At 54.3% G+C, this 25,775-nt stretch overlaps 6 protein-coding genes across 6 annotated transcripts; 4 read left to right on the top strand and 2 right to left on the bottom strand.

Annotated features, from left to right (window-relative positions):
- Positions 1-1,611: 1,611 nt before the first annotated feature.
- CTHT_0008080 (RHO1 GDP-GTP exchange protein 1-like protein) lies at positions 1,612-5,610 on the top strand (the record flags this gene model as incomplete). Its single annotated transcript, XM_006691275.1, has 2 exons — positions 1,612-5,331; positions 5,410-5,610. 2 exons carry the CDS (start codon positions 1,612-1,614, stop codon positions 5,608-5,610), a joined length of 3,921 nt encoding a protein of 1,306 aa, XP_006691338.1.
- A 527-nt stretch (positions 5,611-6,137) lies between these two features.
- On the bottom strand, positions 6,138-8,968 carry CTHT_0008070 (uncharacterized protein; the record flags this gene model as incomplete). Its single annotated transcript, XM_006691274.1, has 2 exons — positions 6,138-7,083; positions 7,161-8,968. The coding sequence occupies 2 exons, from the start codon at positions 8,966-8,968 to the stop codon at positions 6,138-6,140; spliced, it is 2,754 nt and encodes a 917-aa protein (XP_006691337.1).
- Positions 8,969-11,477: 2,509 nt separating this feature from the next.
- CTHT_0008060 (uncharacterized protein) lies at positions 11,478-14,111 on the bottom strand (the record flags this gene model as incomplete). Its single annotated transcript, XM_006691273.1, has 4 exons — positions 11,478-11,529; positions 11,925-13,447; positions 13,881-13,921; positions 14,099-14,111. 4 exons carry the CDS (start codon positions 14,109-14,111, stop codon positions 11,478-11,480), a joined length of 1,629 nt encoding a protein of 542 aa, XP_006691336.1.
- Positions 14,112-14,777: 666 nt separating this feature from the next.
- On the top strand, positions 14,778-17,696 carry CTHT_0008050 (uncharacterized protein; the record flags this gene model as incomplete). The annotated part of the gene is made up of 1 exon (XM_006691272.1): positions 14,778-17,696. One exon carries the CDS (start codon positions 14,778-14,780, stop codon positions 17,694-17,696), a length of 2,919 nt encoding a protein of 972 aa, XP_006691335.1.
- Positions 17,697-21,112: 3,416 nt separating this feature from the next.
- CTHT_0008040 (uncharacterized protein) lies at positions 21,113-23,541 on the top strand (the record flags this gene model as incomplete). The annotated part of the gene is made up of 2 exons (XM_006691271.1): positions 21,113-21,852; positions 21,933-23,541. The coding sequence occupies 2 exons, from the start codon at positions 21,113-21,115 to the stop codon at positions 23,539-23,541; spliced, it is 2,349 nt and encodes a 782-aa protein (XP_006691334.1).
- Positions 23,542-24,645: 1,104 nt separating this feature from the next.
- On the top strand, positions 24,646-25,302 carry CTHT_0008030 (uncharacterized protein; the record flags this gene model as incomplete). Its single annotated transcript, XM_006691270.1, has 1 exon — positions 24,646-25,302. One exon carries the CDS (start codon positions 24,646-24,648, stop codon positions 25,300-25,302), a length of 657 nt encoding a protein of 218 aa, XP_006691333.1.
- Positions 25,303-25,775: the final 473 nt, after the last annotated feature.

The raw sequence follows: 25,775 nt of genomic DNA, 5'->3' as shown, positions 1-25,775 counted from the left end.
AATGCAGTTTAACTTTATGAATTGTTCATTGACATCCAATTCAAGACCCTACTGAAGAAAAAGTTGTAGAAAAGCTGCAGATGCAAGATTGCAGTGTCCTCGCCCTCCAAGTACAGAGTGTAATGTTTCCGTACCAGGAGCTGTCTGCGCCACACCGCCACACCCCTATCACCTATCAGCAGGCAAGACACCAGCGGCCCAGGAGCCAGGAGAGCCAGGCTGATGTTGGAAACGTCCCATTCTGATTCTTGGGACCCTGCAAGCCGTGCGTGTCGCCGCGTGGCAGCAGACCAGATCCCAAGATTGCTAGGCCGATTTTTTGAGGAGTCAGAAGCTCGAGTCGAAACGTCCAGGTCGAGACGGTACACAGCGCGCGAGGAAAAAAGCAGCGCGAGACGGAGCCGTGATCCGATCGATCTAATCTCTGGTCTCTGATCTGCCATTACGAACTGCCGTCTTCCATTTCTATTTCCATATCTATTCCATCCGATCTGATCCATGGTCGCCGGTCGATGATGCTTCAGTCGAAGCCGCTGCTGCTCGACATCCAACCGCAGACCGAATCTAGAGCTTCTTAGACTCTCCGAGTCCCAGACTCACAGCGAACGGTCCCTTCGTGCGGACATCCCACGCTCTATCTACTCTGCTTTGAGCCCTCACTACTCGACTGCTCGCTGCAGGCCCTTGAACAGTCCGTCCCCCGTCCCACGCTTCCCACATCCACGGATCCCAACACCCAGCAACGGTTCCACGGGAGAGCCAGGCTAGAGCCCCAGAAACTGTCGGTCGTTGCCTAACACCCGGTAACAGTCAGGGGTGGTGTGGTCGGTGGTAGTGTAGGTACGAAATAGTGGACGTCGACCTGCAAACCGCTTTTGCTCCAAGCAGACTTCAACCACCGTCACCGTCCAATAACGTCACCACGCCTTGCACATTGCAGCCATTGCACTTCAGCCATTGCACCCAGCCTGTGTGCCGTGTGCCAGCTAAAAACAACATTCGGACCGATCCAATTTCTCGACGACCGCCGACCATTCTGCAACAGTGCTGCACTGCTGCAGCACCACTCACTGTGTGCACGCCGCTCTTTTTCGGCTTTACATACTTAGAAATCAGGCACAGGCCACTGGACTCGCCGTCACCGACGTTGGCGGCACCAGCACCATCCCGACCATCGACAGGCCACGCCGGGCCCGCTCTCTGCAGCCTCCACACCACTCACGGGCGCAACCATTACCAGGCATTCGAGTCTGTTGATTCGACCCGATCAACATTGTCCGTGGGAGACCCGCAAGTCGAGGAGACCTGGGACCGGCTCCGGCATCAATCGAGGTTCCCAACTCAAGTGTGGTCACGGTCAACGACTGCCCACAGCTACAACTACGGTTCGCGTTGAGCAAAACGTAGCGTAGACGACGAGGAACGCAGCCTCGGCCACCACGACGGCCGATCCATCCGTCATCAGATCAGTAAGTGTGTGTCCGTGTCGATCCCTGACATTATCAACCTCTGATTCCCGTCGACATTCCCCGCTCTGCAGACTGGACACTGCGCCCTTCTCTCTTGGAACAGCTGCTGATGTGATGCATCGTTGCCGTCCCTATCTCAGCCATGGCCGACCCTCGGCGTGACGGCATGTTGCCCCAACGGCAACAGCGCCCTTACCAAGACTATGGCCCATCGTCGACAGCATACCAGCGAGATGCCGCTTTCTCCAACATCTTTGGCGCTGCTCCCCCTCCCGGCCGATCCCAAACCATGACTTCGTCGTCTGCTCCCCCTCCGCAGTTCCTAGTCGACTCTGGACGCACACACACCATGTCGTCCTCAACCACAGGCATGAACGACGTGCAACGATCACCGCCTCACCTTCCACATCCCGCCGGATACGGGGATCAGTTCGCCCCGCCGCGGCAACGTCCAGCCGATGGCAGCCAGGGAGGCTCAGGAGGTGGATATGGACACGGATATTACCAGGGCCAGCCACAGCAGCGCTCGGTCTCGAGTGGCCCGCAGGTTCCTTCTCCCCAATACCTGCAGACACAACAGCAACAAGCCCGTCGGCCCTACCCAGGTCCGTCGCCAGTGCCTCCTCCAGGCGCTCCGGGGCCGCGATTTGAGCAAACCCGCGCTCCGCCCCCCCAAGGCTACTACGGCAATCAGCCACCAGGCCGCTCGCCTGCTCAGCGTTTCCACCAAGGCGGTGGACCTCCTCCGGCTTTGAACGCAGACCCTTACAGATCGCAGTCGCTGGCTAGTTATCCGAGACCACAGATGTATCCTCCGCAGCAGCAGTCAGGTCAGTACCAACAAGCACCGCCAAATGCTTTCCGACAGGCTCCCTCGTATAACCAGTACTCGGCCCGCACTACTGCTCAGGGCCGGATTGTCCCAGAGAGACATCCTGATGAGCGCTCCATGACCATGACTGGCTATCCTTCGTACGACTACCGCGACGCCCACCAGACGATGAGTGGCCGCGTTATTCCCAACCGGAAGCCTGTTGGCACTGGAGGTCCGCCTCACGATTACGTGGGCGGTCACGCTCCCTCGAACATGGGCTACGCTCAGCCAGGGTCACAAACCAGGACTATGAGTATGGCCTCGTCCATTGGCCATGAAAGCACCAGGACCATGTCTATGGCCTCGACGATCGCCCCTCCGCCGTCATCGAAGGGTCCGAACGACAGGCCGGATCAGCGGACTTCCATGCCCAATTCTATCAATGGCGAACGCCCGCCCACTGCGAAGATCCGGTCGCCGGTCATCTACCCAGCTCTCTTGTCCCGCGTAGCCGAAGTCTTCCGCCAGAAGATCGTCACGGGCGACCGTACGAAGAACGAGCTTACGTATAAGAATGCCTTCAGCGGTGCCGAGGCCGTCGATGTTCTGTCTTACATTATCCGGACTACCGATCGCAATTTGGCCCTGCTGCTTGGTCGTGCCCTCGATGCCCAGAAGTTCTTCCACGATGTCACCTACGAACATCGCTTGCGTGATTCGAGCCACGAAATCTACCAGTTCCGCGAGACTGTCAATGCTGATGGCTACGAGGAAAAGCCCACCGTGAACGGCGTCTTCACCCTGCTAACCGAATGCTATTCCCCAACATGTACCAGAGACCAGTTATGCTACTCGATTGCTTGCCCACGGCGGTTGGAACAAGTGGCCCGGCTCAACCTCAAGCTGGGTCCTGGCCTGAAGAGGGATGGCTCCGCCAATATGAACGACGACGACGCCGACCAGACAGACGAGCAGAAGCTCTGGATCAACAGCGTGCCGAAGGAGATTGCCGACAGCATAAGCGACCGCGAAAAGAAACGTCAGGAGGTTATCTCGGAAATCTGTTACACCGAGCGCGACTTTGTCAAGGATCTCGAGTATCTGCGCGACTTCTGGATCTACCCCTTGCGCGGCAAGTTTGGCGGCTCTCCCATCCCTGCTTCCCGCCGCGAGCGCGTCGTGCGCACTATCTTCAGCAATATCATCGATCCCCCGAGCATTCACGCGATCAGCTCTCGCTTCGCCCGTGCACTAACCGAGCGCCAGCAAAAGGCCCCCGTCGTCAAGCAGATTGGCGATGTGTTCCTCGAGTTCGTGCCTCAGTTCGAGCCCTTTATCCTGTACGGTTCGCGGCAGCTGGAGGGCAAGTGGGAGTTCGAGCAGGAGAAGTCCATCAATAAAGACTTTGCCCGCTTTGTCGAGGAAGTCGAACGCCGCAGGGAGTCGAGAAAGCTTGAGCTTAACGGTTATCTGACCAAGCCAACTACACGTCTGGCTCGTTACCCGCTGCTTCTTGAAAACGTGCTCAAGTATACAGAGCCGGACAATCCGGATAAGGAGGACATTCCCAAGGTCTTGCAGATGATCAGAGACCTACTGAGCAGGGTCAATGCCGAATCCGGCAAAGCCGAGAACCGCTTCAACCTGCGCCGTCTGCATGAGCAGCTCCGCTTCCGCAGTCCAGCCGAGCGCGTCGACCTCAAACTCACTGAAGAGGGCCGCGAGCTTGTCTTCAAGACCCAGTTCAAGAAGTCTCCTACCGAGAACCCAGATATTACCGCATTCTTGTTTGACCATGCCGTGCTGCTCGTACGCATCAAACAGGTTGGCAAGACAGAGGAATACAAGGCGTATCGCAGGCCGATTCCGCTGGAGCTCTTGTCCATCAAGGAGATGGAGGAGATTTTCCCTCAAAATGGCGCTGTCAAACGCTCATCTTCGAGTTTGCTGCCCGCCCTGCGCAATACAAGCACTGAGGCCAAGAAGGGCGAGGGTTGGCCCATTACCTTCCGGCACCTGGGTAAGAACGGCTATGAGCTAACGCTCTACGCGACCAACCAGTCGGGCCGTCAAAAGTGGCTCGAACACATCGACCAGGCTCAGCAGCGCCTGCGTGCCCGCGCCGACTTCCTCAACAGGACGGTCATCTCGCATAGCTTTTTCACCGGCACCAACAGGGTCAACTGCGTGGCCCCATTTGATGGCGGCCGCAAGCTCATCGTTGGCACCGACCAGGGTATCTACGTCGTCGACCGCAAGATCAAGGAGCAGGCGCCCAAGCGTGTCATCGACGTGTCCAACGTCACGCAGGTCGACGTGTTGGAAGAGTATTCTCTGCTCCTCGTATTGTCGAACCGCACGCTGTTGTCCTTCCAGCTCAGCGCACTCGACCCGAACGAGCCCATCTCGGCCAAGAAGGGCAAGAAGATTCAGAGCCACTGCAACTTCTTCAAGTCGGGTATCTGCCTCAGCCGCCACTTGGTGTGCGCTGTCAAGACGTCGGCGCTCAACACGCTTATTCGGGTGTACGAGCCCAACGAGGCCATGTCGCGCACCAAGAAGCAGAAGGGTCTCAGCAAGATGTTCAACGCTGGCCAAGACGAGCTCAAGCCTTTCAAGGAGTTCTATATTCCCATCGAGTCGTCATCTGTCCACTTCCTCAAGTCCAAGCTGTGCGTGGCCTGCTCACGTGGGTTTGAGGTCGTCAGCCTCGAAACACTCGAGACGCAGTCGCTGCTCGACCAGGCCGACACATCGCTCGACTTTGTTGCACGCAAGGAAGGCGTCAAGCCGATTCATATCGAGCGCATTGCTGGCGAGTTTCTGCTCAACTACTCGGAGTTCTCCTTCTTTATCAACCGCAACGGCTGGCGCGTGCGTCCCGAATGGCGCCTCGACTGGGAGGGCACTCCGCAGGCGTTTGCGCTCAACCTACCCTGGATCCTGGCCTTCGAGCCGAACTTTATCGAGCTCAGGCATATCGACAATCTGTCGGTGCACATTGTGCCACATAAGAATATCCGGATGTTGCATAGCAGCACGCATGAGGTAGGTTATAGCATCTTCCATCCTGTTCCAATAATTCTCTATTCCGTCCAATGTGGTGCTAACTTCTTCCCCTTTCAGATCCTCTTCGCCTACGAGGATGAGCGCGGTGACGATGTCATCGAAGCCCTCGACTTCTGGAAGAGCCAGCAGCGCAAGTCTGAGATGTTCCCGCAGGGCAACAACCAGGGCAACACGACACCGGCATCCCCGACCCCTGCTGCCGGGGCACAGCAACAATCAGCGGGGGCATCTGGAACACCGGCTTCGCCACCGCGGTAAATCAAAAGAGTAAGGAGAGAATCAAACGAGTGTATATGTTGATTGAGGCAGCGAGGGGTTGTGTTGAGAGTGAAAGGATTATGGACTGGATAGGAGACGGGGCCGTGAAGTATTTACCTGGAAAGAAAGGGGAGAGAGCTAGGAGGATGTTAATCTATCTCGATTCGATGGATGGAGACAAGAGTTAGTGGTGGGGTTTGCAGGTCTAAGAGATAAGGGGGTTGGTATGCTATCCTTCGCCTAAGCTATGCTGGCTGTGCTATGCTGAATAGTAGGTCTTGCTAATATACATGATTTTTTTTTGAGCCTAGTATTTTGCACAAGGTGTTGTTTCGATTTATCGACAAGAAGTTACATGTGTAGGTAAAGCTGATATTAAAAGAAATCATAACCTTACCCTTTCATCTCTCTCTTTTTTTTCCATCTTTTTTTTCCCAGTCAGGACAGTACCCACACAATCCAAATCCAAACCCTAACAACAAGCTTTTTCATCTACCAACCATCCATTACCAATGGAGTCTATAAAACTACCATCCAGAAGATTCAAATATCCCAGAACTTGAATCATCATCATCCTGGAAAGGCCACCTCGTAGTCTCACTACTCGATTCTCTCCATGTCAGCGAAGCAAGCTCCCTGCTGGCAGCCCCAAACCCCATATCCACATGCCACGCTCTATCCAACTCATCACTACACGGCCCGCAAAAAGCTGGGATCCTGCCGCCCTCGGGCAACAATTGCGCCGTGACTATCTCCTTCGACCACCGATGCTCAGCCGGCTCCCACGCAAACCGCTCGACTAACCTTCTCCTCTCCTCGGCACTAACGGACGGGTCCTCCAGGCTAGGCGGCATTTGCCACACAGGCAGAGGGCACTTACACCACGTATGGCAGAGGTCGGTGCGGCAGACGGGACAGCGGATGGGCGGCGTGTTGGCGCGGTTGCCGCGGTCAATGGTCGGCGCGTTTTCTTGGTGCTGCTGAGCATAGACTTCCCAGCAGGGCGTACACACCATGTGACCGCAGTAAAGTACGACGCCGCGGGAGAGGTCGGGGAGGTTGATTAGATCGGGGTGGGAGGGAGGTAGGAGGGGCACGTCGAGGATGGAGAGTTGGGTAGTTTGACAGATGGGGCAACTGGCGTAGGGGAGGGAGTTGTTGTCGAGGGATGAGGAGGAGGAGGAGGAGGAGGAGGAGCCAGCTGTTGAGGCGTTGGTGCTTACACGATCAAGAGCGGCGACGATGCGGGGGAAGAGGGATTCCTGTTTACGAGAAGAGGGGTCGCCTGTAAGAGGCTGAGGGAGGGTCGGGGCCTGAGTCTGGGGTTGGGTTTCGGCTTGAGGCCGGCTTTCGGGTTCAGAGCGGCGAGTAATGACACGACGACGTGTGCTCCTTCTCGGAGCGGTGCTGGCGTTTCTGGTATCATTGGACGTCCCCGGAGTGTTATTCTCGCTTTCTCCTGTCCTGTTGTCACTAGTTGTCGTGATAGCAATGCTGCTGCTGGTGCCGACGGTGTTTGTCGTTCTGTTTTCGCCAGTTACATTGCCTACGGTGGTGCTCCTGGTACTAGTAACATGGCTGCTTCCCTGGCCACCTCCTCTACCACCCCTTGCTCCCCTAAAGGAGGCCCCTCTGCCCCTCTGTTGCCGCGACTGTTGCCGCTGATGCTGGTAGCGGCAGGGATCCGGTTGTCGGTTGTGCTCCCGTTAGTATTAACCGTCCTTTCATTGGAAGGACTGCTTCCAGCGAGGTTTTCATCGAGATTCCTAATGCGAACGATCATATTGTTAGTGGAGTCTCTCGAACCGCTGACACTGCTGCCGTAACCAGAGTTTGCGCGGTGGAGATCTGCGGTGTTAACACTGATGGCAGAATTATCGTTCAAGCCGAGCACGGTACGAAAGTTGTTGCTGACGCCCGTGTTTCCACGGGAGTTGCTGCTGGTGCCATTATCGCCCAAATCGTCAAAGGAAGAGATGATAACGTCATCAAGCAGTACTTGCTCAATCGTTTCCCTGAGGGGAATCTCGTGGTTGGAATCAATGCTATTTGTATTTTCACGGCCATTGCTGCTAGCGGCGACACTGCTGGCAGCGTTGTCACCAGACGCATTTCCTCTGTTGTAGTTTCTCCTCCTGTTTCTGCCTCTGCTCCCGCCAGAGCTGCTTCCCCTGTTGGAAGCACTCCTGTTATTGTCACTGCCAACGGTATTGTTGCCCCTAGTTTGTTGGCTGACAGTGTTTCCGTCGCTCTCTCTATCAGCGATGATTTCAATTTCAACACTGGCAACTCCGCGCTCATTGCTGGTACCAGCGCTCTGGTTCGCAGTAGTGTCATCCTCCTCTATGACAACAATTGCATCGCTAACGACAGCAAGTTCATGAACTATAACTTCTCCAGATTCGTCGTTATTGTTGATGTTGACATTCCGGACGGTTTCTCTGTCATCAACAACACGCTGTTGCTCAGTGCGATAGTTGTTGAGAGGATTCTCGCCGGCATTAGTGTTCTCAGTGACAAGGATAGTTTCGTTTTCACTTCTCGTCCTGCCGTTATTGCCCTGGTCGGCACTGCCAACACCAACATCGCTGCCTTCGGATCTGATGACATTACTGTCATTGCTGTTCGTATTGGCATTATCGGCTACCGCGATGGCACCACTGGTGGCATTGCTGTTGGCAGTATTGCTTTGAATGTTGTCCATCTTGTCAATAATAATGTCGAGACGACCGACGATGGCCTGTAACATCTCCATGACCAGAGCACTGAAATCAGGAGACCCATTGCTGTGGACATTCCTGTCAGTCTGCGTGTTGTCGATGCGACGTTGGTTGCCATTGCTGTCGTTGTTTGTTTGAACGCTGCTCGTATCGTCATTGACGGCAGGAATGCCGGCCTGTACAGCGTTGCTTCCCTGTGTTGATAGCAAAGCCGGGCCGGTTCCATCAACAACTGAGTTCCGTTCTTGCGATACGCTATCTTGTCGGCCAGCGTCACCATCGACAGTAGCATTTGCGCTGCTGTGATCAGTCTGACTTGCTTGAGCTGACCCGGTTCCGTCATCAACTTGCGCACTTCCTTCGTCGGTGGCTCCTCCGTCTGCCGGCTCTGTTTGACCAATAGTTCCGGCAGCATTGGAGCCGCCAACTACGCTCAGATCAGTCCGTTCTTCGTCTTCTCCGGAGTTCAGCCTGGTTATGCTGGCTCCGTTGCTAACCGAGGAACTCCCTCCTTCCGACTCGGTCCCTTGTCTCGCCAACGTGCTGTTGACAACAGAACCTCCTGTATTGATATCACCGAACTCAGGCCTGTCGGCAGCCCGTCTTCCATTATAGCTCGGTCCTCCTCGTCTGCCCATACCTTCAGGGTGCGGTACTGGCCATCTCCTTCCCCTTCTTGCTGGTCTTCCAGGAAACGCATTTCTGAAGGGGGAAGAAGGGTTCTGGCCCATAACCTCTACACTCCAACTGCCCCCTCTTCCCGTGGATGTCAAGCAGTCCTCACTATTATACCACAACCCATATGGCTGAGGGGGAAATTGAGAGCGTTGTCGAGCTGGAAAATGAGGCTGTGATTGTTCCCTCTGAGATGGCTGGTGTTGGCTATGGCCCAGGAACTGAGACTGAGAGCGAGGACCCCACGGCTGAAATTGTTGATGGGTATTGTGTGCTTGTGGTCGAGACATCCAGGATGGAGCAGAAGACTGGGGGTGTCTGGAAGAAGATGAGGGTGCGACACTAGAATCGTCATTCTGATCAAACCCTAAAAGATCAAAGGAGGCTGTGCGCGACTGTGGGACTGGATCCTGGAATTGCGGCATGTTGATTAATGGATTTGTTGACTCCCAGTAAACGTCTTGTCTGAAGTAGTAGGCTTCCAGAGCTCGCAGCCTGCTCGGCCAAAGTATTTTGTGTCAGGCCCGCTACAGCGATGATGAGCTGATGTAATCAAGTCAGGGTGGCAGGAGGCTGGTGATGTTGGTGACGGTGCTTAATTATCGAACAAATTGCGACCTCGACAAGTGCCAGGCCAGTGTATCGTCGGCTTCTCTGAGATATGCTTGGCTGACGCCCCACAACAGGGCATTCACCTGGGCATCAGTTAGGAAAGCGTCAGGGCTGTGAGAGAAAAGAAAAAGGGACAGTTACGGGCCTCAATGCGATGAAAGTGCACAGTCGCAAATGACGCTGAGTGGTTGTGTCACCCAACAATTAATCTTTGGCTGCTGCAGCCTCGTCTCGCTCCCAGGTTCCTCCGAACACTCAGCATTCTGGTGAGGGCCTAGTGATTGGCGGATGGGCCGTGCATGAGAGAGTGCATGAGAACGCAGGGGTCAACGAACAATGAATACACAGCGTTCTGAGCTTAATCTAAACGGCTTAGAGCACCTCTGCAAAGCCCTGCCACTGGGGGGGGGTGGAGGGGGCGCTGGTGCATGGGAAAGTATGTGCATCGCTGTCTTTGTGGGAGGAGCTTTGAAAGGGCATCCCGGTCATATAATAAGAGGGAGTTAAGTCCAATTTACATGTGGTGCTGTGATTTAGGACAAATGCCACAGTAAGAATTGCTACCATACCTAAAGGCGTCCGAGAAAGATAGATGTTGTGTACAAGTGCGAAGGAATATGTATTTTGCTAGGACCGTGGCTAACAGCGAAGAGGAAGATACTTAGAAGATATTCTACAGCTATGGGATTCAATTTCTCGGATCCCATCTACGTTTAATATATAACTGAATACAAGATTTGCCCTATGCAAAGAAGCTTTTTAATATAAAAGCCACATGTCAATGTTCCAAAGAACACCATCGCCTACATGGCGAAAAAAAGCAACAACAACAACAACAACAACAACAACAACAACAACAACGCTCTTAGCATCCTATCTTCTATCATGAGGTATAGTCCTGAAAAAGATATGTAGCTGGTTTGCTATGTTCTGGTGACAACTCACTTCCACGAGACCTCACGGCCACCTCAAGTGCTTCCACACTCATCCCCCATCAACATAGCCCAAGGCCCTATTGGCTAAGCTGTGTTCCCCTCACTGTCTCAGATGATGTTACCATTGGGTATGAAGTTGCAGCAATCGCAATAATGAATTAAGCTAGTGTCGACAGTGTCTTTGTTGTCCTCAGCAACAAGGTCTCCAGGCTCAAAACATAAGTCTCCATTGACTATTATTGAATGGCATTCGCCTTCATCTGCCGACGCAGAGGACCGCTGATACTCGTCAGTGTAATCCGAGTCGTCCCAATCAGGGATGAGATCATTGAGGTCAAGTAGAAGGAAACCCTGTTCCTCTTCTCTGGTCCCTCTCCCATTTGGGCGGCTGCCAAAGTTGTTTTCACCCCGAGCATTAGCAGAGTGATCGGAAGGACCAACCCACTCTGGTTCTCCTTCCTCTTGCTGTTGGTCTCGACCAGTCGGATAAGCAAGCGATCTATCAGATAGTCTTTGCTCATCGTTTTTCAGTGCCCCGCGATTGCCATCATCATGACTGCTATGGGTATAGTTCGTAGTATTAGAGAGGTTATCGTCATGAAGCATCTGAAGGGGTATGTTAGAGAAGATATGATGTGCTTCATAGTTATAACAGGGAGAAGAATATTTGCAAGGGCACCGGATACTCTCCATGGTGAATGAAGGCTGAATTATACAGCAAAGTTAATGTGTTGTCATAGCAGGAGAGAAAGTGTGAACGGAGATGCTTCCAACAGTTGCTGTTGTAGACTTTAATTGTCCGCCTCCAGGATGCTCACTAGCATTATATCCTTTGATTATTAAAGCTGTTACCTGCGGTGAGTTATCTGCTGTGAGTTAGAGGCCTCCTCCGTCGGTGCCTCTTCAACGCATGAAGGCTGTGACCTTAGGCATTGAAGTACTGGTGAGGCTCGGTCAGGATGTGGCCTATGAAACGGCTAGTGTTGCAATCCCAAGAGTGATTAGTCAATTGGCAGGCAATACTCTGTCCTGCCTTGAAAGAAAAGTGAAGCCGCACATTTTAATGTGTGAAGTGGCAGCTTCTGATGGGTCGGTTGATGAGACTCCATTTCCGTGAAGCCTGCTTCAAGGGTTGCTGTTGGAAGTAGGAATTGGATTTTGTCTATAGCTGGCTAAGGCTCGGAGGATTGGTAACAAAAGAATTTCTAATTATGTAGTAGTGTTCCTGCTCATTACTGCTTAACCAATCGTGTGTTGATAAGTTGTAGAATAACATGTCTATGGATCCAAAAAAAAAAGAAGCTTCAGTACCAAATACCAACTACAGCAAAAAAAAAAAAGACAAGCCCCATCACATCAATAAACCACTTACAGATGCGCCATTGCCCCTGGCACAGTCCATGCGATTAAATCCTCCCGAATCTCAAATTCATCCACTTCTCTCGCTCGCTTGAAGCCATCTCTCCCCCGAGAGTCATACCCCTTGTCACTACCAACAGTATTCGCTAGGCTTGCCAAACTCCCTGTCCGACTCCTTAGGCCCCCGCCATAAGTGATCTTACTCTCCTCGCGACGGTGCTGAAAGAACGACGGAAATGGAGGGAAAGGCTCGCGCTGATGGAGCGAGGAGGATGAAGCAGAAAAACCGGCCCCTAAACCACCGCGTGGGCGTTCGTGGCTTGATTCTCGATCCGGCCCAGAATTGTGGTCGCGAGCAAGTACGGTAGCCACCGTGGTGGTACTCCGCTCGCTGGCAAGGCTATGGCTGCTCATGTGTCTGCGTAAATTAACAAAATCGCGGGCTCGTACGGTCCCCATCACATCGGTCCCGTTATCTTCATCGTCTGAAGCAGAGCCGCTATCTTCTCTGCGTGATGGTGGCCTGTTACGACGCGCCCGCGACTTACGGGGGCGGTCCTGTCCATGAAGATGGCCCGCAATGGACAAGTGGTGTCGCGAGTGACCCCGGCCGTGTGTTTTTGGATTAGGAGGTGGCGGAAAACCCTCGCCGCCGGCAAAAATATCCTCGATACACTGATCGGCGGGTAGTTCGCCCGGCTGACTTGCCCAGCTGGCGGCCAGCGCTCGGCGATAGACGTCTTGGGCTTCTGACAAGTCGCGGTATTTCCCACTAAATGAGGACGGTGCGTGGCCGGGGGTAACAGTGTTGACGTCGACGGGCTCGAAGGCGTCGCTGGCGACAAAACCAGCGATTCCGCCAAAGACAGGGGCAGATTTGGGAGGAGGGGCGACAAAGTTCTTATCGCCGTCAACTTGAACCATCAAGATACTGATCTTGAGCGTTGAGTTGATCTTGCTGTCCTGCATAAGGTAGCGCCGCACTACACCATCTTGAACGTCCGTTGCCGGCAGTGACGGAGGTGAATCATCGTCTCGCGAGGAGCGTGGGCTCGGATCCGATCCGATGGTTGGTATTGTGCTCTCGCTCACGGAACTGCGTCTGCGATGGTGTCCGGGTTTCTCGGTACGACCCGAGGAAGTCAGGGCCTCCTTGATTGCGGCCGCGGTGGCCGTGTCGCGCAGGATAGCTTCGCTTTCCTCGACATACTCACTCAGGTTCAGGCGTACGATGCCGAGAGTGATCTTTTCGTCGCGGCTACCGGCTCCTGCAACGCCGGTTGCGCTGAACTCCTGATGAACCTCAAACTCAATGGGGCACTCGCACAGGCTATTGTTGCGATCGATGGCGATGCGCACGGGGAAGATCTTTGCGTAGCCGTACTCGACCCGATGGTTTACGATGGGACATTTGTCGGTACGGCCGCGATGCTCGCCATGGATGCTCCCTGGCAGATGCCACTTGACCATAGACACGCCAGACACGAGTGGCACATTGTTGAGATCTGCAATTTTGAGGTGGACTTCAAATTTGGGCTGTAGGATACCGCGTCAGTGTCAGCGAGCGCCGAACTTTTTTTTTAACCGATGCCAGATGGTGGCCAAACGAAGCTCCTAACCTTTCGAGCCTTGTGTACTAACGATAGAAATGGCAGATTAGCACGGCGCATTGCAAACAGCAACAAGTCGAGTCATTGGCATTGGCATGTAGCACAGAGCCAGGAGCAGAGAACAAAAGTGCAGTGGTTGGATTCTTGGAGGTCGGGCAGATTCCCGTTTGGTGTGTTAGGTAGGTAGTTAAGGCTCAGTTGGCAAAACGGAAGGGGTGCCGGTGCCCGGTGCCAAAGTGTCAAAGAAGCCGTGCCCCATGGGTGACGTAAGTTGTAACAGAACTGGGTACTCTAGGCTCACTTTCCAAAGGCGCAGCAGCAACAGGAAGGCCGCAAGGCCCAAACGAGCCGCTGCATACCATCGGATGGACACGGGCAGGCTGAGACAGGGCATCCGTACCTGTGTTACGAATACAATCTTGGAAGGGATTTTTTTTTTTGGGGGGGGGGGGGGGAAGGGGGGAAGGGGGACAGCGGGGAAGATGAGGGGAACGGAGGAAAGGAGGGCAGAGATGCAGAGATAAGTTGATGCAGTGATGTGGTGGACTGGATGCTTGATTGAAGGGGAGCAGCTTACTGAGGGACGTCATCGCAGCTGCGTAGGAAGCACGCTGGATGCCACCATGCCCTAAACCTTAAGTGTGACGGCGAAGATGATTGGCAACAGTGCTAGAGATAAAAATGCTTTTCGGATTTAGTTTCCCAGACCACTGCAACAGCAGAGTGGCCAGGCGTCGTCGCAGACGTTGGAGCGCCAAGCACAGTTGATGCGATGGAACCGGAACCCGACGAAGCCAGGAACGCGCGCAGTAGCCCGCAGCAGCCGCAGGAGAGCTCAGGGGACGGGGAATAGTCAAGCACAGACGAGTACCAGCAGAACCGAACCACGCTTCCAGTCTAATTAACCAACATCAAAAAGCCATCATTGTCAGCCGGAGGAAGATAATGGAAAGAGCGGAGAGACGATCTCGAGAAAGGAGAGCGAAAGGGACTCGCAGCGTGGAATCTGGGGCACCCCCAACTCCACCAGATCTCCAGTCTTGACCAGGGACATGTGGAGTTCCGGCAGTGAGGCCCCACCACATAGCGGGCCGCCAAGGCATGATAAGATAAGAGCTCCAAAAATTGTCCCTCCCTTCCTATCATCAGCGCACCAGCGGGGAGACGCCCTTCTGAAGTTCTGGTCGTGTACCTCGCTGTCGCATCGATTGGGACTCGAGCTGCCCAATCCTGCGACACACACATGTCGACGTCACATGGACTTCAAACAACCTCGCCCCTCAGGAAACGGGCAGGATGGAGGAAAGAAACGCAAGGAGCCTCCGACCGCCGCAAAAGATAACCGCTCCCAGTCAAGGGGAACACCCACTAATGCCCCCTCCAGCAGTCGCGCGGCGAAGCGCGTCAAGTGGCAGGATGCCCGCAATATCCGCACCCTACCCGCCGACGACGCCCTCGATGATGGAAAACTGGATTTGCAGAAGTTTATCGAAGCGCGTACCTTCGAGATCCAAGCGCTCGAGAGCAGCATGGCCAAGTGCAAGGCCGCCAGCGCGACCCGTGTCTTCCAGCAAGTGCCCCGTTCCATGCGTCGCCGGACGGCCAGCCACAATGCGAAGCGTGTGCCCAAGCGATTGCGTGAGCGCGCGAAAAAAGAGATGCTAGAGGACAACACACCGACCGTTGAAGCCCGGAAACGGCGCCCTCGCACCACCCGTGCCCGAATCCGTGCCGAAACTGCAAAGCGCCTAAGCATCTTAGCGGCGAAGAAAAAGAAGAAGCTGCTGCAGAAGAAGAAGCAGCTGGAGGAGCAGCGAGCTGAGAAGGGCGATGCTCAAGGACCCTCTGCTTCAGGGGCATCGAGTCAGATCGATAGCAAACCGAAAGCGCACACCCGCCAGCCCAGGCCGAAGATTCGTCGCAACATGCTGAATGATCCTCCAAAAGCCGATTCAAAGTTCAGAAAAAGACAGATAAACAAGACGTGGCTGCCAACACATCTGTGGCATGCAAAAAGGGCAAAGATGACTGAGCCGAAGAAACCGCTTTGGAGGTTCGCCATCCCCTTGACCCCAACAGAGAAGTGTTACCGCCCGACACATCGTGCTCTTGGCCAGAAGGGCGCTGTGGCATGGGACATGAGTTACATGAGCACAATTAGCCTATCTGGCACTGCTAACGGTGTCGAGAGGGTCCTGAAAGAGCTTGGTCTGACACAAGAGACACTGTGGGGGATCCGTGGCCAAAAGTGGCGGGCAGGTCTGCGGACTTGGACTGGAATACTCAGCAGACAGACCAAGGGTTCGAGACGGGACATCGGACCGGCCACAATCATATGGAATCCCGAGGACCGCATTCCAGCAGACGATCAATCATCTCGACCCAAGAAGTCCCGGAGACAGCTCCTGATCCGGACGCATCCGTCTTGCTTCCTCGAACTATTCGAGGAGCTCGTCAAGCTTGCCAAGGCACAATCCCCACAGCTTCATGTCGAGGACCTGCGCTTTGAGATCGGCAGCATCGAGCTAATAGGCCCGGGCTCTACTGAGGCCCTGCTCGGAGTGCTGAAGCCTTATCACGACAAAACTGGCTCTGAGGAGCGCCATGCACAGGTCTTCAAGAGCCTGGCTGGCCTTACCAACCCCGCTGCCCTTCCAAAGGGGGCCCTTTTGTCGTTCTCAGCCAGAGACCCCCGATTGTCATACCCTCCCAAGACGATTGATGTCCCCCTCGGGGGTGTGGATGCGATTTTGGTCGAGCTACTCGCTCAGTGGCCAGCCGACCAAGACCCCAAATCAATCGGGCTCTTTGACCGTGACAGCCGGTTCGAAGCGTCGAGGTTACCATCTCAAAAGGCCATCAACAGGCGAAAAGGAGCCAACGCTCCTGGAGAGCCGCTCCCTGTGACAGATGCCGATCCCCCAATCCCCATTGTCTTGTACGCTTCCAGACCAGCGACAGACGGACAAGCACAAGGGACATGGACGCTTATGGCTCCATGGAAATGCATCATGCCCATTTGGTATGCCTTGATGCATTACCCGCTCTCAACCGGGGGTAATCCGAGATTTGGTGGTTTGCGCGAGCAGATGCAGATGGCCTTTGAGCAGGGAGTGCCGTGGTTTCCTGCTGACTTTCCGGCAACGGACGCTGGGCTCTCCTGGGAGCTGGAACAGCGCGCCAAGAGAAAACAGGAATGGGAGCGTCGTCCCAAGGGCAAGAGGGTGGAATGGAAATCCCTTGACCTAGGTGCTGGACGAAAAGGGGAGATAGGGAATGGACACGCTTGTGACTTTGAGCATTTGTTTGCGCTCAACGCGGCTCCCACGTCTTCTTCTTCCAGCTCGGAAGAGACAAACACCTCATCGGCTTCAGGACCGATCGAGAAGATGGATCTTGATCCCCCAGAGAGAGCGGAAGGGGCTGAGACTGCCGCCTGCAGCAAGGCTTCTACGATCCTGCCACTCGGACTGGTTCGACAGATGACTAAAGCATCATTCACAACGCTATCAAAGTCACCGAACCCAGACAAGCCACCAGCATATTCGATCATCACAGTGAGCATAACGTTCGTCACGAGGGGCGTCGCGTCAACATGTGCAAGGATCTACCGCCTGCCGACGCGTAAGACGCCGACAGCCCAATGCGCAGACGTCGAAGTAACCGCAACACCGGCAAACTCTCCTGGCTCGCTACCATTCGACCTCAGGGACCAGTGGCTTCGGAAACTGCCAGCATCAAACTCCCCGAGCTTCGGGAACTCCAAGACCGGCAAGGGCAAATCACCTTCCCGATTGGTTGGCCCGCTACTGCCACCGGCAAAGCAGATGCCCGCCGGGGTCGACTTTGAAACACGCAAAAAGCTCCTCGCACAGTCACTCATCGTGGGGCCTGACAATCCCCCCCTGCCATATCCCAAACCTGGAGGACCGTTGAATGACCCGAGTCACCAGAATCAGCACCATCCGCTGTGCCCGGGAGAGGAGGACCTCATCGGGTTTGTGACGACCGGGGCGTTTAGCCTCAGTGAGGGTAAAGGCACAGCGATTGGGTCCATCTCGGCTGAGAAGGCACTGGAGGCGTTGCGTGATGGTGGCCCTGCTGAGGGTAGGTTATGTGTGGTAAGAAACGCGGGGGAAAGCGTGGGCTGGCTGGCGAAGTGGGAGCTTGTGTAGTGAAAGGCGAGAAGACAGTTGTCTTCTCGACGTCAGTCAGCCTTGGCTAAAGTAAAAGAAGAATTACTTTTTGAGCATATTTCATCGAACTATCCGTCCAGTTCCTATTCTGTGTGTGTGTGTGTGTGTGAGTGAGTGAGAGAGAGAGAGAGAGAGTTGGGGAGGGAGGGAAGGGGGGGAATTCCTGCAGTCTTCAGCAGAGTCTGTTCTCCTGATCGAGTCCAGTCAAGTCGAGCGTGCCGAGCACACGGTTGTTGGTTTTGGACAGGTTCTCGCTGCTTGTTCTCACCGTTAAATCCAAGTCGCAGGGTGTGGGTAAGGGACAGCTGCAAGCCACCGGAATAAGATCCATCGACGACAACTCGGAGTCGGTTCTCACAAATGTCTACATAAAAAAGGGCTCTGTTATCAGGAAGCTGACATTCCAATCATAGCAAAGCCTTGTGGACGGTGTGGCTATTTTGTGTAACGCCAGTTCCTCCCTGCCTTGTTCCGTTCGATCCCGATATCACGGGAGTAGAGTGGGCAGAACACGTCGCTGCCCGTTCGGAGATGATATCTTGATTATTCACGGATTACGGATTACACTGCACAGTGGCTATCTCGATTGCAGCAGTTTGGGGGGGGGTGTGGAGGGGCGAGTGAGACGAGAGTCCGGAGAGCCTAGCAACAGCTTAGCTACCTACCTGCATACTCAGCTTACTGTCTACAGTCAAATACGACCCCTTGGCCGTTAATAATAACAGCAGCTGCCGGAATCACTGGCAAAGGGTTTAGATTTGACGTGGGACAAAAAATATCAAAGCGATAGTTTGGCGTTGTCCCACAGCGGAATGTGCACCTAGTGTGCACGTACAGTCTGTATGGAGGAGATCACAATGGTGATTGACAAGATAAATTTGGGCGTTGTGATAGCCTTTTTTGCACTCAAAATTAGGAAGTTGACGGCCAATATTTGCACTCTTGAGCAGCCAGCTGCAGCCCTTTAGTCATCCCGCTGTCACAGTGTTTGCCGGCTGGGCACAAACATGGCGGTTGGCATTGGACAGGATTTGGTGAGACATGGAACGTGGGACAGAGTGACAGAAGTTCCCAAGAACCGTATGTTGATCAGAAAACACCGATGAGCTTGGCTCCTTCAAAGAGGAGGGAACCGGAAGCCAAGGATGGATCAGATCGGTAGCGTGACGACATGTCTTAAGACTCCGACTCCGAATGATCACCTTTTTTTTAAAAAAAAGAAAGAAAGAAAACAAGTCTTATTACAAGCATTTTTCGCATCCTACCGTCTTCTAAGGCATGGTGCCATCGCTGGACGGCATCCACGGAACCAGCAGTGTGCTCTCATACGATAGCAGCGCAGAAGTAACAGATAGACGTACAGTTACAGTGTAGGATTTGCGAGAGCTGATTGCTTTCCATTTCGGGCAATCAAGATTAGAAGAAGAGCAATAACGAAGAAAAGCAGGAAGTGAAGATCGGGACAAAAAAACAAAACAACAATTAGATCGGACTGCGGATCGGAGACACAATGAGCTAAGCTGCAGCTAGGGCAGCAAGCCTGATCTGGCAGGATAATCTGCAAGGCGACCGCAAGAAATGCAGAGAAAATGCAGTAAGTGGCGCAACGGGCAGAAAAGGAGCGCAGAAGAAAAGAAAAAAGAGAGACCACAAGATGGCCTCGCAGTAATAAATGAATGTTCACCTTAGGTGCCAAAATCCAGTTCCCCATTTTCCCATCTCCCCAGACACGGCATACATTTGGCGTCACACGCTGTGATTCCGCGGTCGGCAACATGTAGCACGTGTGACGAGAATAAGCCGCGACTCTGAAGCGGCGCCAAAAGACGAGGCTGCCCTGACCTTTTTCAATTTCATCAGAACTCCCCGATGATGGAGCTCGTACGACCCGTCGTACGAGGGCTTTGTCCGGCAGCAGACGGAATGTGGAACTGCGAGAACCAAGAAGCTGGGATTTAGGGTAGAAGTGTGAAGGAGAGAGAGCAAACGCGCACTTTTAGTGGAAAATACGAATTGAGAAGAGAAAAAAAATTTGGGCAATTTCGCAAAAAAAGCTATTGGCAGCAACAACCGCAGCAACAGCCCCGGGCGACTGGCGATCCCACTTAACGGGGTTCTTTCATGCGCATCGCTCTCCGCGCAGACAAATCAGGAAACTGTCGTTACGGCTGTGCTTAATCTGTACGAGGATCGGGCTAGCGTAAACGTAGGAGCAAGCTTCATGAATCATGGATCTCGTCTGCCCATCTCATCTCATCACCATCATCACATCCCAGTAGTCCGGGGATGTGTTGGTTGCTTGTTGATTCCCAGTCCTGTCAAAAACTTGCGCCCACAAGCTCGGGACTAGCTCGCCCCATTTTACATTGTCACTGACGCTAAACTTTACCGAGTAGCTATAACCGTGCCTAGGTTGTTGACAACACAGCAGCTCTAAGAACAACACGACAGCCGCGCCACACGAGCCATTCAATGATAATTGTGATCTGGGACATTACACCGCTTGACTGAGCTATTGGGTTGTGTTCAAGTTGTTGATTTCATACTTTTAGCATTTTCCTTTCACTTGTTGTCCTGTGCTGGCTTGGCTCCCGCTCTCGCTTTTTTATCGCAGCGTCGCTTCTGTCCGGTCCAGTCAGGGCAGGTCTCAAGGCCGAAGGTGTCTCTGCTGATCGCTGCAGAGCACATCCCTTACGCCCACTGCGCCCAGCTCCCTACCGGCTTGGCGAGATCGGCCAAGCCTACTGCCCAAAGGGCCAAGAGCTTTTGACCTGGCAGCCTGGGGGCCCCTCCCGTCCCGCTGTCCCCGCAGTGATTCCAGCGTGCAACGGGCTGCAGTTCGTTTCCTTGGACTCCCCCGCGGGCTTGGTTCCCCTCCTCCACCGCAACGTACCAAAACCTTGTTGACCAGGGTCGAGCAGGTCTTAGGACGGCCCAGTCACAGTGCTTGTCACCAGTCCAGTCGAGTCCAGTGATCCCAAAAGCAGGCGATTTCATCGCAAAAGCCGAAGCCTGCCTGTTCCGATCCTCCCCACCCTTGTCAGCCCATATCTGCATTTTTTTTGGATTTTTTAAAGGTTTATCATTGCCCTGGTCCGGGACCCGGGGCCCTGGGTCATTACTTTCTCTTTGAATATTATTGAAATTCATGTCATGGTCAACCCAGCTTGCGGACTCTTCAACATTACACACGCTGTACCACTAGACACGCGCTCCTTAGACTGCTCATCCGCTTTCCCTCCGACTTATCCGTCGACAGATTTGCTGGAGATTCGCAGACTCGCAAGCAGGGCTTGCATCCACCAACATCAGAACAGCTACGGGGTTGTCGAGTATCACCGAATCCAAGAGCCCACAAGAAACGAGGAGCGAAGACATCAAGGTATCCATAATCCATGGCTCTCCAGGTCTTGTTTCCATCCAAGCCGGCCGCCCCTGGCCATGACGGCGGGAGTAACAGCATCAGCAAGAACCAGTCTGCCTTTGCCCTGACCAACGTCCGTCCAGGAGACGAAGACAACTATGTGCGCGAAGTTTTGGCCCGTTCCGACGGCGTCTCTGAGGCAGACATCGAGCGCGAGTTGCTAGCCATGGCCGAGTCTCTGGGTATTGAGCTGCCCAACCCATCGGCCCTGAGCCTGTCCGACACAACAACACACCACAATGACCACACCGCTGCCAGCAACAGCAGCAGAACCAGTAGTAGCCCATCTAGCGACTCTGACAAGACCCTCGTCCCTCCCCATCTGAACCGGAATCGCCCCTTTTCGACCGGCTCTGATGCCACAGCCTTCACAGCAATCACAACAGTAGTGCCCTCGCACCCTTCCCGCGCGTCGACTGCACTCTCTCCTACGCTGACTGAGACGTCGACCGGCGACCGGCGTCGCTCCAGAAGCAGTAGTCTCAACTTTTCGTACTATGATCGCTACATCAGCCAGCTGGATCCGATGCTGGATCAGCCGAAGCTCTATGTTAATCGGCCTACGACCGCCAAAATGGAGAGACTATCATCATCAGGAGGTCGCACGTCGGGGACTAGGGGTTCGTCCAGAAAGGGCGTTAGAGGATTGACTAAGAGTCTGGCGAGCAAGCTGAGGCTACGGAAGAGTTCTCCGAGTGGTGTAGCGCCTCTGTAAGTTCGGTAAGTTTTTTTTTTTTTTTTTTACTTCCCTTTCCTTTTTGTCTAAGTGAGACAAGCCACTTACAACCCAGCCCCTGCGTCTGCTGCCGCGAAGACTTCAACCCCGACGCCAACACGCTTGAAACGCTCCCCTGCGGCCACCGCTACTGCCACGACTGCCTCATCGTCATCATCTCGCAATCCATCGCCGACGAGTCCAAAATGCCTCCTCGCTGCTGCACTCAGCCCATCCCCAGCTCCATCATCCAATCTATCCTGCCCTCCGACCAGCAACAGCTCTTCCTCAAAGCCGTCGTGCAGTACAGCACGCCCTGGAAAGCCCGCATCTTTTGTCCCAATACGACCGTCTGCGGCGAGTTCATCCCTCCGACCGGCAAGTTGGACCCTAAACATCCCTTTGAAGTGGTCTGTCCCCACTGCGACACCCGTGTGTGTGTCATGTGCAAGCGGGCCGCGCATCCCCTCGGCCAGGACTGCCCTGATGATGCCGAGCTGGAGGCCGTTCTCAAAATGGGCGAGCGGTCGGGCTGGCGCCGCTGTTATAAGTGTCGCACACTGGTCGAGCTGGTGCAGGGGTGCACGCATATCACGTGTCGGTGTAAGGCGCAGTTTTGTTATATTTGTGGTGCCGTGTGGGATCCACAGGTTGGATGTCCGAATTTTTGTAATGGGGAAGAGGAGATGGAGCGGAGGAGGGCCGAGGAGGAGGCCAGGCAGGCGGCGCTCGAGGCGGAGAGGCTTGCGCAGTTGAAAGCGCAGGAAGAAGAAGAGGCGAGGAAAAGAGAGGCTGAGCAAAGGACGAGGGAGAGCCCTGAGTTCCAAAGGCTACGGCAGCAGCAGGAGGCGGAGATGGCAAGGTTCTTGGCGTACGAGCAGCGTGAGAAGGCTGCGATGCGAGCGAGGCATGCGGCCCGCAAGCAGGCCGTGCTGGCCAAGTACGATGAGCAGATCGAGAAGATGCGCGAGCGCCATGTCCGTACTGAGCAGCACCTTGAGGACCGGCAGGTCCTTGCTGAGATGGAGCTGCAGAAGGCACAGCAGGAGAAGGAGAAGAAGGTGTTGCTCAAGCTGAAGTATATGGAAGACTACTGTCGCGGCGGCGTCACGGCCGACTCGCCTGAAGCCCAACAGCAACAGATCAACTCGGACGATCCGGACGCTCCGCCAAGGCGAATTGTTACTGCTCGTGATTTGGAACAGCTCCGTGAGCAGTACTGCGTGCGCGACGGCATGCAGCGCCGACACCAGTCACAGATCAATGGGCTGCGCGAGCGGCAGGCGAAGGCGATGGAGGAGCTGGTAGCGCGGCACGAGCGCGAGATGGATGCTCTTTTGGCGAGGCGGGATGAGGAAGTTGAGGATCTAGCTGTTGGGTTTGCCAATGAGGCGGATGCGCTGGAGAAGGTGTTTGCTGAGCGCAGGGCGAGGTTGGTGAGGAGATGGGAGGTGGCCGCGGAGATTTTGAGGGTTGAGATGGAACGGAAGAGGGGAGTCGCGTTTGGCAGGATGGAACCTGTTGTTTGGCCTGCTCCAGAGCCCGAAGAGGGGCGAGGAGAGGAAGAGAAGAAGGATGAGCAGGCTGAGAAGGTTGAAGGACTGGCTGATGGGGCTGATGGGGCTGATGGGGCTGATGCAGTCAGCCAAGAGGAAGAGGACAACGCTGTTGGGATCGCCAAGTAGAGGGGATGCTCGACGCTCTCTCCCTACATTCTTGGCCATCCCGTTCTCTTTTAAATGCTTGTTTTCTTGGTTCGCTTCTTGGATATCCCCTTTTTGTTTTGCTTGCAGATCGATATCCCTTTCTGCTCAGGGCTGGTTCTGGTGGGTTGGTTTGGGTTGATCTGGGCTTTGCTTGGGATGTATCTCTCTTAGGGCATACTTATTATACCTTTGTAAAACCGGAAAGGATCATGTTTCATTCTATTAACTAACTTCCTGTCACCGTCCAGCTTGAGGACCGTTACGCCGTCTTACCTACCACACGGCTCTAGCCTTTTGTTACTTTTCCTTTGTATCGTCCTGTAACAAATTAAGAAGGGAATTTAGCTCGTGTAGGATGCCAAGTTTCAATAACGCTACATGCCCAACTCAAGTACTCATCTTCGATCCTGTCGCCGTTCGCTAGAGGTTGGCTTCGATTCGAGACTAACAGTTCGCAATGGACAGGTATGACGAAAGCCAAGACGTCGAAGTCCACCAGGAACCATGGCCCTGGCCACGCTGACTCCACCGGTGATGCTGGGGATGTGTAATTTACACAGCCTTGTACCGTAACAATTACACGGCTGGTGCGCAAGTTACGATAAGGCAGCGTCGGCTGCCGGCGCGTCCAACCGCCGACTGCCAATCCACCAGGCTGCAGCATCCAAGCTCGGCTGTCCACTGAGACCCCCTGGTGCCTGGGCTATCCACAGGGACGCTGCGCCGCCACTGCACCTCATTCAACTTTCGGATGACACTCATCTTCAGTCCGGCTGACTTCTTCCGAACATCTCCTTATCAACACAGGCCCCATCTTCCATTCTCTGGGGTTTTTTATGCTGAGCGATTCCTGGAAACAAGCATTAAGTTAGTAGATATCCTCCAGTGAAACAGTCAAGATGGTGTCCGAGGACCGCCAGCGCATCATCGAGACCAACCGGTCTCTCCGCACTATCAAAAATGCAAGTCTCCCGTTCTTGCCGTCCAGTCTGAGGGTCCTGATTGAATGCTAACGGACACAAACAGGAACTCGAGTCGCTGCTCGAAAAAGGAGTCATCGCCGACAACGCCTTCGCAACAATCATGGACCTTCTCCCCGCCGAGTCCAGCGTAGTCTCCAGCAACAACGCCGCCGCCCGCAACACCTCCTCCACAGCGCCCGTCAAGGCCGCGATCAACACTCCCTCCGAAACCCTAACCCCCGCCCCTCCGTCGTACGCCCAATCCATCGCCACATCCCCCACCCCAACCCTCCCCATCCGTACCAATCCTGCTCCCGCGGCCCCTCCGCAGAGACCCATCCTCGCCCACGCCCGCGCCCTCTACAAATACGTCGCCACCGATGCGCGCGACGTTTCCTTCGAGCGCGACGACAAGATCTCCGTGCTGGAGTACATGAACGCGGACTGGTGGCGGGGCCGCAACGAGCGGACAGGCGAAGAAGGCATCTTCCCGAGGAATTATGTCACTGTGGAGCAGGAGGTCGTCGCTCCTACCGGTAAGGTTGAGTACAACCAGGCGAATCCGATGGGCGGGATTGTCAATGGCGTGCAGCCCGGATATCCAGCGCCGCCGCCGGTGGGCGCAGGGTATATCCCCCCGCCGGGGCAGGAGGGTGAGGGGAGTGGGGGGAATAAGTTGGCTGAGCAGGGGAAGAAGTTTGGGAAGAAGTTGGGGAATGCGGCGATTTTTGGCGCGGGCGCGACAATTGGGAGTAATATTGTTAACTCTATTTTCTGAGGGAAGGGAGTGTGGGAGGGATTGCGTGGCAGGCAAAAGATGGAATTGTTTAGTTTTGCTACCTTTTAGATGGGCGTGTTTCTTTATGATGTGGTCTCTTTGTGCCGTTGTCTTCAAGTTCAACGCAGCGTAGGTGCTGCTGGATCCAATCCATACTGCTCGCAAAATATGGAAATCTCTTAGTTGCATGTTGGCCCACTTGGTAACTGCTAGAAATAGTTTTGGTCATTCCTCTATCTACAATCGTGGTGTGACCTGCTATAAAACCCATTTTATTCCCGAACCTGTTGGACGGTTTTAACACACAGCAGTTACTTGATTTGCAACATCCATCCGGAAGACTTCTTTGGCTTGCGAGTAGAGAGAGAGACACACACACACACACAGAGAGAGAGAGAGAGAGAGAGAGAGAGAGTACGAACCTGACAACTCTTGTTGACACATCTATACGAATATATATGCCTGTTCTTTTT

The sequence above is a fragment of the Thermochaetoides thermophila genome (genome assembly GCF_000221225.1).
Source record: "Thermochaetoides thermophila DSM 1495 unplaced genomic scaffold scf7180000011812, whole genome shotgun sequence".
Taxonomy (NCBI): domain Eukaryota; kingdom Fungi; phylum Ascomycota; class Sordariomycetes; order Sordariales; family Chaetomiaceae; genus Thermochaetoides; species Thermochaetoides thermophila.
This window is presented reverse-complemented; position numbering and strand designations above follow the sequence as displayed.